Genomic DNA, 13,226 nt, shown 5'->3' on the forward strand with positions numbered 1-13,226 from the left:
GCAGTATATATCTCTAAAAGATAAGAGCTATTTTAAAAAAAAGTCACCATAGTACCATATCACACCTGAAAAATTAACAGTAATTCCTTAATATCAAACTATCCAGCTAGTGTTCAGTTTTCTTATTTTGTCACATATAATTGCGTTTGGTTGGTTCAAATGAGAATCCAAACAAGGCTCAAATATTGCATTTAGGTGATTGTCTCTTCAGTGTCGTTTAACCTATAGGTTCCCTCTCCACCCTCCTTTTTTTTTCCCCTCTCAATTTGTTTTGCTTTGGAAACTGGATCTTTTATCCTGTACTGTTTCTGTATTCTGGATTTTTGCTGTTTATATCCATGTGTTATCATATAGCATGTTCCTCTACCCCATCTAGTTTCTATTACTGTAGTTAGATTTGAGGTTAGATCAGATCTGAGTCTGTTTTTTGGCAGGAATACTTCATTTGGTGTTTTATGCTTTTATCAGAAGCCTATAGTATCTGGTTGTCTCTCTTTTAATAATGTTAAGATTGATCAATGTATGCAGATATTGTTGACCCTACCCAGTGGTATGCTGGTAAATATTTAACAACCAGCTTGGGGCAGGTTTGAAGGGAGGACCCTGATTTGTAGCGTCTCCCTGATTTATACCAATTTCCATAGTATAAATATTTCTCCTGTAGCTGGTTTTAAGCTACTGACACATCAGCTGGTCTGCAAAATTCCTGAATATGTAGCAGTTGGCCCTTGTGGGTCAGTCAAGCCAGTACCAGCACACTGCAGGCTTATCCTCCATTCAGCTTTTCAGTACTCAACCAGCTTTTCACTGAGGGATTAGCACTTACTGATAATCTCAGTCTAGATCCATTATTTCATCAGAGTTATAAAATGGTGATATTCAAATTACACTCCTAATTATAGGAGTATTAATTAGAATAGTCCCACAAAGAAAAAATTTGCCTCATCTATTTGGTACCGAGATATAGAGTTCATACAGGAAAGGCAAGATCAGTCTTCATTCTTCCTCCACCTTTCCTGTTCTAAACCAGTTTTCAAAGTAATAAGTTACTTCTCTAGCTTCTGCCAAAGGTAACTAAATGAGTCTTCTAGTATCATTATTAATTCATAGTTAAAATATATATATATTTGGTACGTTTCAATCCATTGCATTTATTCTTTTTGATGCTCAATTGTTTGACTAGTGGGAGCCTCTCCAAGTTGGCCACTAAGTCCTTTGATACAATCCCTGTAGTCCTTGTTAGTTTTCTTGCTTTCTGGTAGAAGATGTTTCAAGTTCTTTTGCATTTCTTACTCAAGAACTGGAATCACCTATTTCTCTAAAGAGCACTGGTTTCTTGTAGTGATAAGTTTTATTTTGAGACCAAAATCTGGGCACTAGCCCAGCTAGCTCATTGTTGTTGAGTTCATTATTATTTTTAGGGCTTTTCAGTAAACAGAGGGAAATACAGATTTCTGTTTTTTAAAAGAGAGAATACATTGTAATACATGCTGATATTTCCAGTTCAAATCTAGAATTACAGGGTTTAAAAGAAGTTTTATTTAAAGTGCTTATAGGAAGAATCAAAAGTAAATGAAAAAAATATTGCTTATTCTGAGATAACTGACAAGTTATTGGAAACTTAATCTTGGAACATTGTACGTATTTGTACATGAGGGTTGCTTCTCTGCTGTGCTTATAACTAGGACTCTGCTGGAAGAAGTAAGAGTGTTCACCACATATTTTCTGCTCGAGAGGACATTCACCTCAGGTTTGATCCTCTGGCATCGTTTATTCTCCTTACTGACCATTGTACTGTGGTGAGTAAATTCAACTAAGTGTTATGTGTGTTTTTAATTTGGTAGGTCCAAAGTCATAAATAATATAATAATCATGTGATGAGAAAGTGGAACCTTATAAAATTAAAAGTTTAGTTGCTTGTCTAGAAGAATACAGTGATTTTGAAGTGGAGGCATGGACATATAGTACCTGTTTTGGGACCTAGTTCTACCTAGTGCCATAAAACAAGGATAACTAAGGGAATTATAGGGACTGTGCTAAATTGGATTGGGATCTTTCAAAAATAATATTTCTTCCTACATAAATAATACATGCTTAATATAGAAAACTTGGAAAATTTAGAAATAAAGTACAATCAGCCCCACATCATTCTTTTATCACACTAGCCATTATAGCCATTGTATTTCTCATTATGATACTCTCTATTTATTTTTCTCTTATTTACATTAAGATATGAGTTTTTAATATAAAATGTTAATATACTTTTCATTCTCTTTTTTCTGTCTGATTTTTTCTACTGAGGAATTTGACTGTTTTCTCACATCACATTTATTTTATAAATGATGCTTATTGGCTGCATTATATTATCATAGATACATCTTAATTTATTTTACTATTTCCCTTTTGTTGGACATTTGTTTCCAATTTTTCCCTCTACTATAAATATACTGCTTATAACTAAGTTTTTGCACATACTAGTTTTTTTTCTTAAACTTTTTATTTTGTATTGGAGTATAGTTGACAATGTTGTGATAGTTTCAAGTATACAGCAAAGTGATTCAGTTATACATATGCATGTATCTATCCTTTTTCAAATTCTTTTCCCATTTAGGTTGTTACATAATATTGAGCAGAGTTCCCTGTGCTATATAGTAGAGGTCCTTTTTGGTTATCCATTTTATTTTATTTCTTTTAATATTTATTTATTTATTTAATTTATTTATTTGGTTGCACTGGGTCTTAGTTGCAGCAGGTGGCCTCCTTAGTTGTGGCTCGTCGGCTCCTTAGTTGTGGCATGTGAACTCTTAGTTGCAGCATTGCATGTGGGATCTAGTTCCCTGGCCCCCTGCATTGGGAGCGTGGAGTCTTAACCACTGCGCCACCAGGGAAGTCCCTGGTTATCCATTTTAAATATAGCAGTGTGTACATGTCAATCGCAAACTCTCTAACTATCCCTTCCCCGCACCCTTTGCCCCTGGTTTGTTTTCTAAGTCTGTGAGTCATACATATTAGTTTTTTTGGAAATTTCTGGAAATGAATTGTTGGATCAAATAGTGGACACATTATTCTATATACTTCATTTATTATATAATTACCCAAAATTTTAAATTATTTATTATATTCATTGTTTTTGGTCTGTCCCCTCTCATTAAAATATAAGCCCCATGAGGGCAGAGATCTTTGTCTTTTTGATATGCCTAACACAAGTAGGCCCTCAAATAAATATTTCTTGAATGAATAAATGGGATTTTTTCTTTAATATACACTGTCAAACTGTCTTTCAGAGAAGCTCTGGCAATTTACACTTTATTTTCCTCAGATCTCCCTGTCCTGGGCATTGACATAAAATACGCTACAATGTTCAGAAGAAAATTTAAACCCCCTTTAATTTCATCTTCCAGAGATACCTTAGTATATATCCTCACATACTTAAAATGTGAATTCCTTATTATTTTAATTTACTTTTATTACTTGTGTGATTGAACTTTTAAAAAATATGACTAATGGGCATTTGCATCTCATTTTTACAAATCTTTTTGTGTCATTTATTTTTCTTTTGGGATTTTTTTTTTTTTTTTTTTTTGCGATACGTGGGCCTCTCACTGTTGTGGCCTCTCCCGTTGCGTAGCACAGGCTCCGGACGCGCAGGCTCAGCGGCCATGGCTCACGGGCCCAGCCGCTCCGCGGCATGTGGGATCTTCCCAGACCGGGGCACGAACCCGTGTCCCCTGCATCGGCAGGCGGACTCTCAACCACTGCACGACCAGGGAAGCCCTCTTTTGGGAATTTTTAATGGTCACCTAGATCAGGCTTTGGAAACTTTGGTGTACTTATGAATCACCTGGGAATGTTAATAAGAGGCAGATTCTGATTAGTAGGGCTGAGATGGGGCCTGAGATTCTGCATTCCCAACAGGCTGAAGGTGATTCCAATGATGATCTGGGACCCATACTTTGAGAAACAAGAACCTAGATAAAATGTCTCTTTACTGTGAATTAATCTCCAAGTGAGTGACTTCTTGATAGAGAAAGCATAAGGAAATGCAGTCTCTGTTCACTCAGCCTGCAGTGTACTGTGTACTGTTGTGTTTTTTTCACTCCTATACAACTTTAAATAAAACAGTACAAATTATACTTATCCTAGTACAGTGAAAGTAGACTATTTTAATTTGATCACTTTATATAACTGTATGAAATCACTTAGTTTCAACATTGGTCCAGGTATCATATCCAAATCTTGAAAGAATAATGCTGAGGCAACTTACAATTATCTTTTTTGGTGGGTCAGATGTTCAATTCTCTTTGACTGTATATTTTTCTCATATAGTCATTTCTGCTAATGATGTCATTTCCATTTTTGTTAATTAGGCCATTTAAAAAAACTGAAGCTGTATCCATGTATGTATGTCATGTGAATATCTATTTCTCTGCAGGCCCGGGTCCTTTTTGTGATGATTGTGCTGATCCAGCTCATCATTCTCATTGCTTTTCGTTATCGAGCATATCCAGAGCATAAAGGTTAGTCACCATAGTTCCTTAATCTTAGAAGACTTTACTTTAGTGTATCCCATAATGTCCTCACTATTACCAAGTGATAAATATCAATGCAAATTATCTTTGCCTGAGCTCTGTGAGGTACATCCTTCAAGCTACCATGCTCACCTCAAACCCTCTTTTCCATACCATTTTCTCCAGCCATTCTAGGTCATAATGAGCGCTTGCTTCTCTGAATCCCAACAGTCCTTCCTGAGGATTAATTCTGTATTTAACTAGCCAATGACCTTGTTTTACATTACCACTTCAAATGTATATACATTTTCTCTTCAATCAGACTGTAATTTCCTCAATATAGGAGCTCTTGTTTTCTACTTCTTTTCTCTTTTCCACGGCACCCAGTTTGTGCATTACAGACAATAAATACTTGTTGGATTAAATGTTCATTATCCCTTCTTGGCTTGGATGAAGTCCCTGGGATCAGGAAGTGATTGTGGGGGAAGTGAGTACTGTAGTAAAGGTTAAACAGTAAAATGATGAACTGAATAGGTAGTATACATATCCTACTGAATGTTTGTCTGCTTATATATATTTTTAAATTCTATGAAAAAGTTCAAGAAGCATTATTGCACACATATATTTTCTTGCCCACAGTATAAATAAATAAATATTTGAGGGAGGGCTCAGCTTCATGTGGGAATACCAGTATTTTTGTATAGTTGTTTAAAATTTACAACATATTTTTACCTACATTATCTCACTTAATCCTTACAACAATCCTGTGAGGTAGGTATTATTGTCCCCATTTTAAAGATTAGAAGACTAAGGACTGCAGGGGTTATGTAGGCTGTCCAATGTCTCATAGCTAATAAGAGACTGACCCCAGGTTAGTTTTTTTCTTTTTCTTTAAACAACACTTATCAACTTTGACTACACCTTAGAATCTCCTGGGGAACTTTTTAACATCTCAGTGTCTACACAACACCCTCAATGTTTACATAGAATCTCTGGGGGTAGGACCTAAGCATCAGTATTTTTTAAAGCACCCCAGATGATTCCAATGTGCAGTCAGGGCTGAGAAGCACGGCTCTGTCTAAAGCATTATTTTCAGTCCTGCTGCCTAGAATCAGCTGGGTTGCTGTCCCAGCTCCCCTCTTCCCCAGGCCAATTAAGTCAGAATCTCTGGAGGGTGAGACCTGGGCATAAGTATTTACTAAAAGTTCCCTCAGGTTATTCTAATGTGTAGCCAAAGTAGAGAATCGTTGCTTAAAGTTTAAAGCATAGCTGCCTCTAAGGCTAAAGAATGATGTATTTATAATAAATAATAATTACTATAGGTGGATATATAGATTAATACTTTGAGAAGTACCAGACTAGAACAAGAAAGAAGCTGAGAGATGAATGAGTAGCAAGTATGAAACACACAAAGTGAGAAAGGCCATGCGTTATCAGGCTTTGTCTGAAATTAACTGTCAGGCTGAACAGTTTTATGAGTATAAAATGAATATGCTGGCCTATTAGGGAAGACGTGCTATTTAACTTACATCAGGCTGTCTTTCACTGGAGCCAGTCCTTTAAACCTTTAAATAGTACACCTCTAGCATTGCTCAGTGTGTACTGAGCTTGCCATCATAGTCCTCTGCTAACCAGTGTATGATCGGCTGCAGATGAGTGAAATGGCTGGCTGGGGTTGAGGAACTGTGATGCTTTAGTTTGTGGCTGCAGAATGAAGCCCTTATGCTTGGGCTTTCTGGCATTGTATTGTGTGTGTGTGTTTGCCGCACCACACAGCTTGTGGGATCTTAGTTTTCTGACCAGGGAATGAACCTGGGCCCTCGTCAGTGATAGTGCAGAGAGTCCTAACCACTGGACCACCAGGGAATTCCCTTTAAGAGATGCTAATTTGGAGTTTTGTGGATCCCTTTCAGTTGGAGTAAGAGGATAGCTGTGAGTTAAGAGCTGTATCATATATGGGAAAGGAATATTTGGACAGATACTCATAGTTAAGATTAAATTTTTTTTTTTTTTTTTTGCGTTACGCGGGCCTCTCACTGTTGTGGCCTCTCCCGTTGCGGAGCCCAGGCTCCGGACGCGCAGGCTCAGCGGTCATGGCTCACGGGCGCAGCCGCTCCGCGGCAAGTGGGATCTTCCCGGACTGGGGCACAAACCTGTGTCCCCTGCATCGGCAGGCGGACTCTCAACCACTGCGCCACCAGGGAAGCCCAAGATTAAATTTTGATATTTGTTTGATATGCCTTTGATATATATAGTATATATAGTACTATATATATATAGTTTTTAGAAAATTTTATTGGAGTATAGTTGATTTACAATATTGTGTTAGTTTCAGGTGTACAGCAAAAAGTGATTCAGTTATACATATATGTATATTCATTCTTTCTCAGATTCTTTTCTCATATAGGTTTTACAGAATATTGAGTAGAGTTCCCTGTGCTGTACAGTAGGCCCTTGTTGGTTATCTATCTTATATATAGTAGTGTGTGTATGTTAATCCCAAGCTCCTGATTTATCCCTCACCCCCACGTTTCCCCTTTGGTAACCATAAATTTGTTTTCAATATCTGTAAGTCTGTTTCTGTTTTGTAAATAAGTTCATTTGTATCATTTTTTAAAAATTAGATTGCACATATGAGTGATATCATATGATATTTGTCTTTTTCTGTCTGAATTACTTCACTTAGTATGATAATCTCTAGGTCCATCCATGTTGCTGCAAACGGTATTATTTCGTTCTTTTTTATGGCTGAGTAATATTCCATTATATATGTACCACATCTTTATCCATTCCTCTGTCAGTGGATGTTTAGGTTGCTTCTATGTCTTGGCTATTGTGAATGGTGCTGCAATGAACATTGTGGTGGCCTTTGATATATTTTGATGCAACTTTTGGAAGTTTGTACATTTGGATACTAAATCTCATGGAAAACAGGGATTTGATCATCCTTTGAGCACAGAGTATATGTGTGTTTGTGTGTGTGTGTCACAACTACACCATTGCTTTGCCTTTCTACCCTCTGTAATTCTAAGTGAGTTGGTTTATCAGAATTCCTGCCAACTTCTGAATTTAAAGTGGTGTCATCCATATAACAAATGATTTGCTGAAAATGTAGTAGATGCCCATGGAAGTCTTCTAGAAAATATTATAAAAAACTTGAACTTTGCATGTGTTCACTGGATTTTTCAAATTTATTCTGTTTAGGACCTCCAGGATTTGTAAATTTGACCTCATTTTCCCTTCATGTCTTGAGCAAAATAAGCATCTTCTACTATTCTATGTTGTTGCTGACACTCTATACAGTGCTGGGTAAGTCAATTAGGAAACCTGAGATTGTGGAGAATTCTGCCGAAGAATATACTGAGAATTTTAACAGTAGCCATTTAGGTTCTTGAGAGCATAATGACCGGCACACCACTCTTTCATAAGTCATTTCCTGTGACATGATCTTGGGAAATAAAGTTCTTTCCTAACTTAAAGGACATTTAGTCAACAGCAAGTTAACTTAAGGGTGCTGAGAGGACCATGACAATTAGTATTTGTGTAGAAACCTAATAGAAGATAGAAGTTCAGCTTCAATGCCATCTCCTCAGAGCAGCCTTCTTTGACCACCTTAAAGCTTTATCCTCTATTTCACCATACTTTTTATTTCCTTCATTACTTTATCAGAATTTATGATTATCTTCTGTATATATCATCTCTCCCCTCATTAGAATATCCATTGATGTCCTGTCTATCTTGTTCCCCTCTATGCCCAGCATTAAGCACAATGCCTAGTATGTAGTTGAGCGACTATTTACTACCGTGTGACTCCTAAAAACTCAGCTCAAAAAAGAGAGAAACTGAGATGAGCAGTGAGTTCAGGCATTTGAGCTCTTCTCTTATATTAATTATTATACCCAATACTGACAAAATCACTTAGTCACTTATGGAAGCAGAAAGCACTGTGAGTCTCTTTTTAAAGCTTTTTACTAATGTTCCTTACTAAGAGTCATTTAGGAGTAGATTAGACTATTTGTTGCTTAGTCTATGTTTTCTACTTTTAGTCCATCTTTGGACTTTTCTTTCCTCATTAGTAACTCCCACCAGAGAACAGAAAGTAGTTAAAGAAATAATATGACCCTTTACAATTCTGTATAACAAGCTATGCCAGATTCCCCTTTTGAGGTTGGTTTTCTTGTTAGAAGATAGGTTGAAGCTGTTTTACACACTAGTCTTCCACTAGGAGGCAAAGCAGGTGATTTGGTTCCTGGCTGTAAAGGAAAACATTAGAAGGGGAGAAGTTGTTTCATTTTTAAAGGTTGAAACTCAAAGGGGAAACACTTTTTAAAACTAACGTGTATCTAATGGAGTATATATAATATATATCTGAGAAAATTACCTATGACTTTTTAAAGTTGAACTCTACTCTTTTTTTTTTTTTTAATATTTATTCATTTATTTATTTGGCTGCACCGGGTCTTAGTTGCAGCACGTGGGATCTTCGTTGTGGCATGTGGGATCTTTTAGTTGTGGCATGCAGGATCTAGTTCCCTGACCAGGGATTGAACCCGGGTCCCCTGCATTGGGAGCGTGGAGTCTTAACCACTGGACCACCAGGGAAGTCCCAGTTGAAATCTACCCTTACCAGCAAATGATGGTATTACATTTTGAGAAGGGAAATCCGACTGTCCCTTAATCACTCTTGACAATATAGTAGTTCTAGAAGCCTGAACATTGAGAAGGGGCAGTAAATAATAATACGGGGTAGAGAAAAGTCATTCTGGCATTGCAGATGAAAAATTAAAATAAAGAAGTGAGTTAAACTTTGTACATGTTAACCCTGAGTATGTAGTTGATGTACAAAGTAATGACTGTGGGTCAGCCAGAAAAGGTTAAAATACATTCATTAATATTTATAAGAAAGAAGTGTTTTAGAATGATTAAAGTGGTTGAAGTCTTATTGCGTAAATGAGTAAATCTCAGTTATCTGGAAAATTAACTGTGGTATCTATGGAGTACCTTTTTGCTTCTTAAAGGAAATGTTAATGCTTTATATTGAGGTTACTACTGTAATAGAAACTTCTAGAATTTGTGAACGTACTCCTATCTGTTTCTGGAATCTATTCCAGGTATAGCACGTACTCAGGCAATTTTATAATCTAGAGAAATATGGAGCAAAGGAGCAAATAATTGGTTAGCTAGGATATTGAGTGCAACACAGAGATTAGCAAAGAAGAAAAGCTATACAAATAAATGCTTATAGATGACTAGTCTCATATTTTTTCATTATTTCTGTAAATGCATGTCATGATGTATGTAATCAGTCATAGTTATTTAACTTCCTTTCTTGTTCATTGCCTCTTTCAGGACCATGGTTTGTTGGTGAAATCACTAAAGGCAAATTGGGTTGCTGCTTTTCCTTTGGGATCTTTGTTGACGGACATTTCCTACAAGGCAGTGTAACGTTTATAGTTGGAATTCTCCAGGTAAGAAGTCAGAAACGCAATTTAAGAACATCTTGGCCTTGTTGGGCTAATTGCATAATAGTTATGAATTAAATCCCAAATCCCAAATTTATCACCATAGATCATGTTTTCTAATTTACTGGCAGGGCAGTCTTTAGTATCTGGTGTTTTGTTTGCTTTTAGAGTGCTTCCTAAGCTCTTTGCTCCACCACTCTTGTAAACATCTAAAATACATTTTTGGCAGGAAGTTTTATAAGAGGTGAAAGAGCTTTTTGTTTTTGTTGTTTGTTTCACTGTGCTTTTTCATCGATAAACAGTGAAAGAAGAGACTTATGGTAGAATAAATGAGACTTCTGGGTAAAACAAAATTGGTTATGATAATGAAGAAGGAAATTGTTTCAGAGGGAGGAAAAGAAAAATAGACACACAAGAAAAGTGGGTCAGTTACCCAGTGGAAGCTTTCTAGTGATGTCCTAGCAACACACTTGTTTATGAAACACTGATATGTTAGGTTTACATTTGGATTGACGTTCCTTTAGAACAAACACAAATAAAAAACCCAGACCTATAGCAAATTTCTATAAATAGGTTTGAAAACTATTTACCTAACAATTTTTCTCTTGTACTCATCTGATGGGGCTAATGAATCAAAATCTGAGGTGATGATCTAGAGTTGTATAAGAGATCCAAAAACATTGTTTGAAATGAGTTCACAGCCTCATAAGAGGGCAGTAAAACATGATCAGCAGGATTAGAGACAGACAAGTAGGGAAGATCTTTGCCTAGTGAACACTGACCACAGACCAGAATATTCTCTGTTTAGCAGCATTTTATATGTGACTAGATCTGGGTCTAGTTCAGTTTTCTATTATGTAGATGGAGGCTGTCTCTCAGGAGCACTCTTATTCCAAGTAAAACCTGACCCTTACCAAAAGGTGGGCTTATAGTCATATTTTAATAAATAGTACACTAAGAATGGATTTTATGTATCATCTAGGCCCATGGCCCCTAAATCTATAATATCTCTGACCTAGACCTCTTCTCTGCACCTCAGGTGCCTCCAACCACCATTTTGCATCTTCCTTAGATATCTAACAGGAATCTCAACTTAATATACCTCTAACAGGACCTTTAATTTCTATCCCTGAACCTGTTCCTCCCCCAGTTCTTTCCAATTTCAATAAATTATCCAGGATGTATCTTCTCCAGGGTGTATCTTCAATTTTTCTCCTTCCTTTATACTTTATATCTAGTTCATCAGCAAGTAGTACTGTATTTGATCTACCTCCAATACATGTGCTGAATCCACCACTATTACTGTTACCACCACCCTGTCTAAATAATAATTATTTCTTGCCTGGGCTGCTGCAGTAACCCCCTAACTGGTTTCCCACTGCTGCTCTTGCCTCCCTATTGTCAGTTTGCCACAGAGCATGCACTGTGGTCCTTTTAAAATCTTAATCAGCTCACTCACTTCTCAGCTTAAAACCCTTTAAGCAAATCAGTGACGTGATCTGGGTCATGCTGACTGCCCCAGTTTCCACCTGGCTTACCATGTTCCAGCTAACCTCTCCCACCTCTGGGCTTTTCATTTGTTTCTTCTGCCTGGAATGCACTTCCTTCCACTGACTCATTTCTGTCCTTCAGGCCTCAGAGGGCCCATCTCCCAGTTACCTCCTGTGACCCAGTTATTTTCTTCATTGAATTCATCACAATCTGTAATTATCTTCCCCCTCCTTTTTTTTTTTCTTTTTGGTTTCTCTTCTCTCTACTAGAATGTAAGCTCTATGATGCATCTTTTCCAACTTGGTCACCCATGTGTGTATCCCTTGTCTAGAGCCTTGCACAGTATCTGCCACATAATGGGTGTTCAATAATTATTTGGTGAATGAGTGACTCATATAGTAGTTAAACTTGGATTATTACTTAAATCTTCTAATTTGTATTCCAGTATTCCTTATGCCACTTCACATAAAAATGCAGGGAGAAGAAAAAATACTGATACCCAAGTCCCCCCCACTCTGCCAAAAATAAAAAACAAAAAACAGAGTCCTGTACATATGTGTGTGTGTCTGTACCCCCACACATTCAGTTCATTTCTACCTTAAACATTATTTGAGGGCTTCAACATAAATGAAATGACACTTGCCTTTAAGATGAACAAAAGGATACAGGAAAATAAACAACTAACTACAAGTCAACTATTGTGAGTGTTATAAGCAAGTGTGATTGAAGCATAAAGAATCAGTTAACCCCCAAGAGGGAAAGCAACATATTTTTAAGAGCCACCAATAATATGTTAGTGAGACCTGACCCTTCCAGGGCTTGCTAATAAGCTAATGGTCCTGTTCGCTCTTTCCAGCTGGTGTTTTTTAACATCCCCTTGATGGTTTACCTGTGTTGGAGCTTGCTACAGCGGTGCTTTGGTCACAGCTTCAAGTCTCATCTCCATCAAGGAAAATACTTGAAAATTGTACCTGTTCACCTACTTATGTTACTACTGTACATCTGGCAGATTTATTCCTGCTACTTTCTTCATATGACATATGGTACTCTAGCTTTATTATTCTCCCCTCTGCGGACCTGGTTGACACTGGTGACGCCTGTTCTCATTCGTTGTGTGTGGACACTGAACTCTGCCGAGCTTGGAACCTTCATAGTGCAGTTAAAAAGCCACCTGAGCTCCTGAAGGCCATGTCTCATCATCCACCTGTGTCGCCCAGGCCTCTGCCCCAGCAGCAGACGGAAGGCCAATATTGGTGGGCAAGCCTTGGACGTTCCTTGGACGCCTGGGAGTTGAGGGGATTACCCACTACTGATTCCTGCAGAATGGACTGCAGAAAATTCTCTAAATAATGCCATGATTCCTTCCTTCCCCAACAAGGCAAAGGGTTGATTTACTTTTGTGAAGAGAAAGCCCTAATCTAGGAGATCCACAGGCCAGGGGCTGGTGGGTATGGGAGTATCTGCGGCCCACCCAGTGTGTTTTTTACGTTACCTCATGTAAAGTACCTAGCACAGTGTCTGGAACTCAGCAGCCTATAAGGGCGCCACTTTAGGGGCAGGGAACCAGTGCAAACTTGAGCCTGACCCTGACTACCCTTGATTAGTTCTGAGTCCTCTTTTCCAGCAGGGTTATGGGCTGTCTGCTTCCTCCGTCGGGGGTGTTTTCGAGTAATTAAATATCAATAAATGAATGGTCATAACTCGGTCTGGGACTTGCCTGTGTCGCCGTGGCGGGGCAGGGCGGGGCGAGAGGAGGTGTAGCCGC

The 13,226-nt window shown here is 37.8% G+C and overlaps 1 protein-coding gene across 3 annotated transcripts in view; it reads left to right on the forward strand.

Moving 5' to 3' along the window:
* TMEM62 (transmembrane protein 62) overlaps positions 1 to 13,124 on the forward strand; it is a gene marked incomplete at its 5' end in the record, with an annotated part of 34,096 nt that extends 20,972 nt beyond the window's left edge. For all 3 annotated transcript variants that reach the window (XM_082648872.1, XM_082648873.1, XM_082648874.1), the window contains 5 exons: positions 1,686 to 1,799; positions 4,433 to 4,517; positions 7,713 to 7,817; positions 9,858 to 9,976; positions 12,318 to 13,124. In XM_082648872.1, the coding sequence (XP_082504998.1) occupies positions 1,686 to 1,799; positions 4,433 to 4,517; positions 7,713 to 7,817; positions 9,858 to 9,976; positions 12,318 to 12,644 (750 nt within the window). In that variant the 3' untranslated portion in view covers positions 12,645 to 13,124. The remainder of the gene's footprint in view (positions 1 to 1,685; positions 1,800 to 4,432; positions 4,518 to 7,712; positions 7,818 to 9,857; positions 9,977 to 12,317) is intronic.
* Between the last annotated feature and the right edge of the window lie 102 nt (positions 13,125 to 13,226).

Source organism: Grampus griseus, assembly GCF_964374135.1.
Source record: "Grampus griseus genome assembly, chromosome: 2".
Classification (NCBI taxonomy): domain Eukaryota; kingdom Metazoa; phylum Chordata; class Mammalia; order Artiodactyla; family Delphinidae; genus Grampus; species Grampus griseus.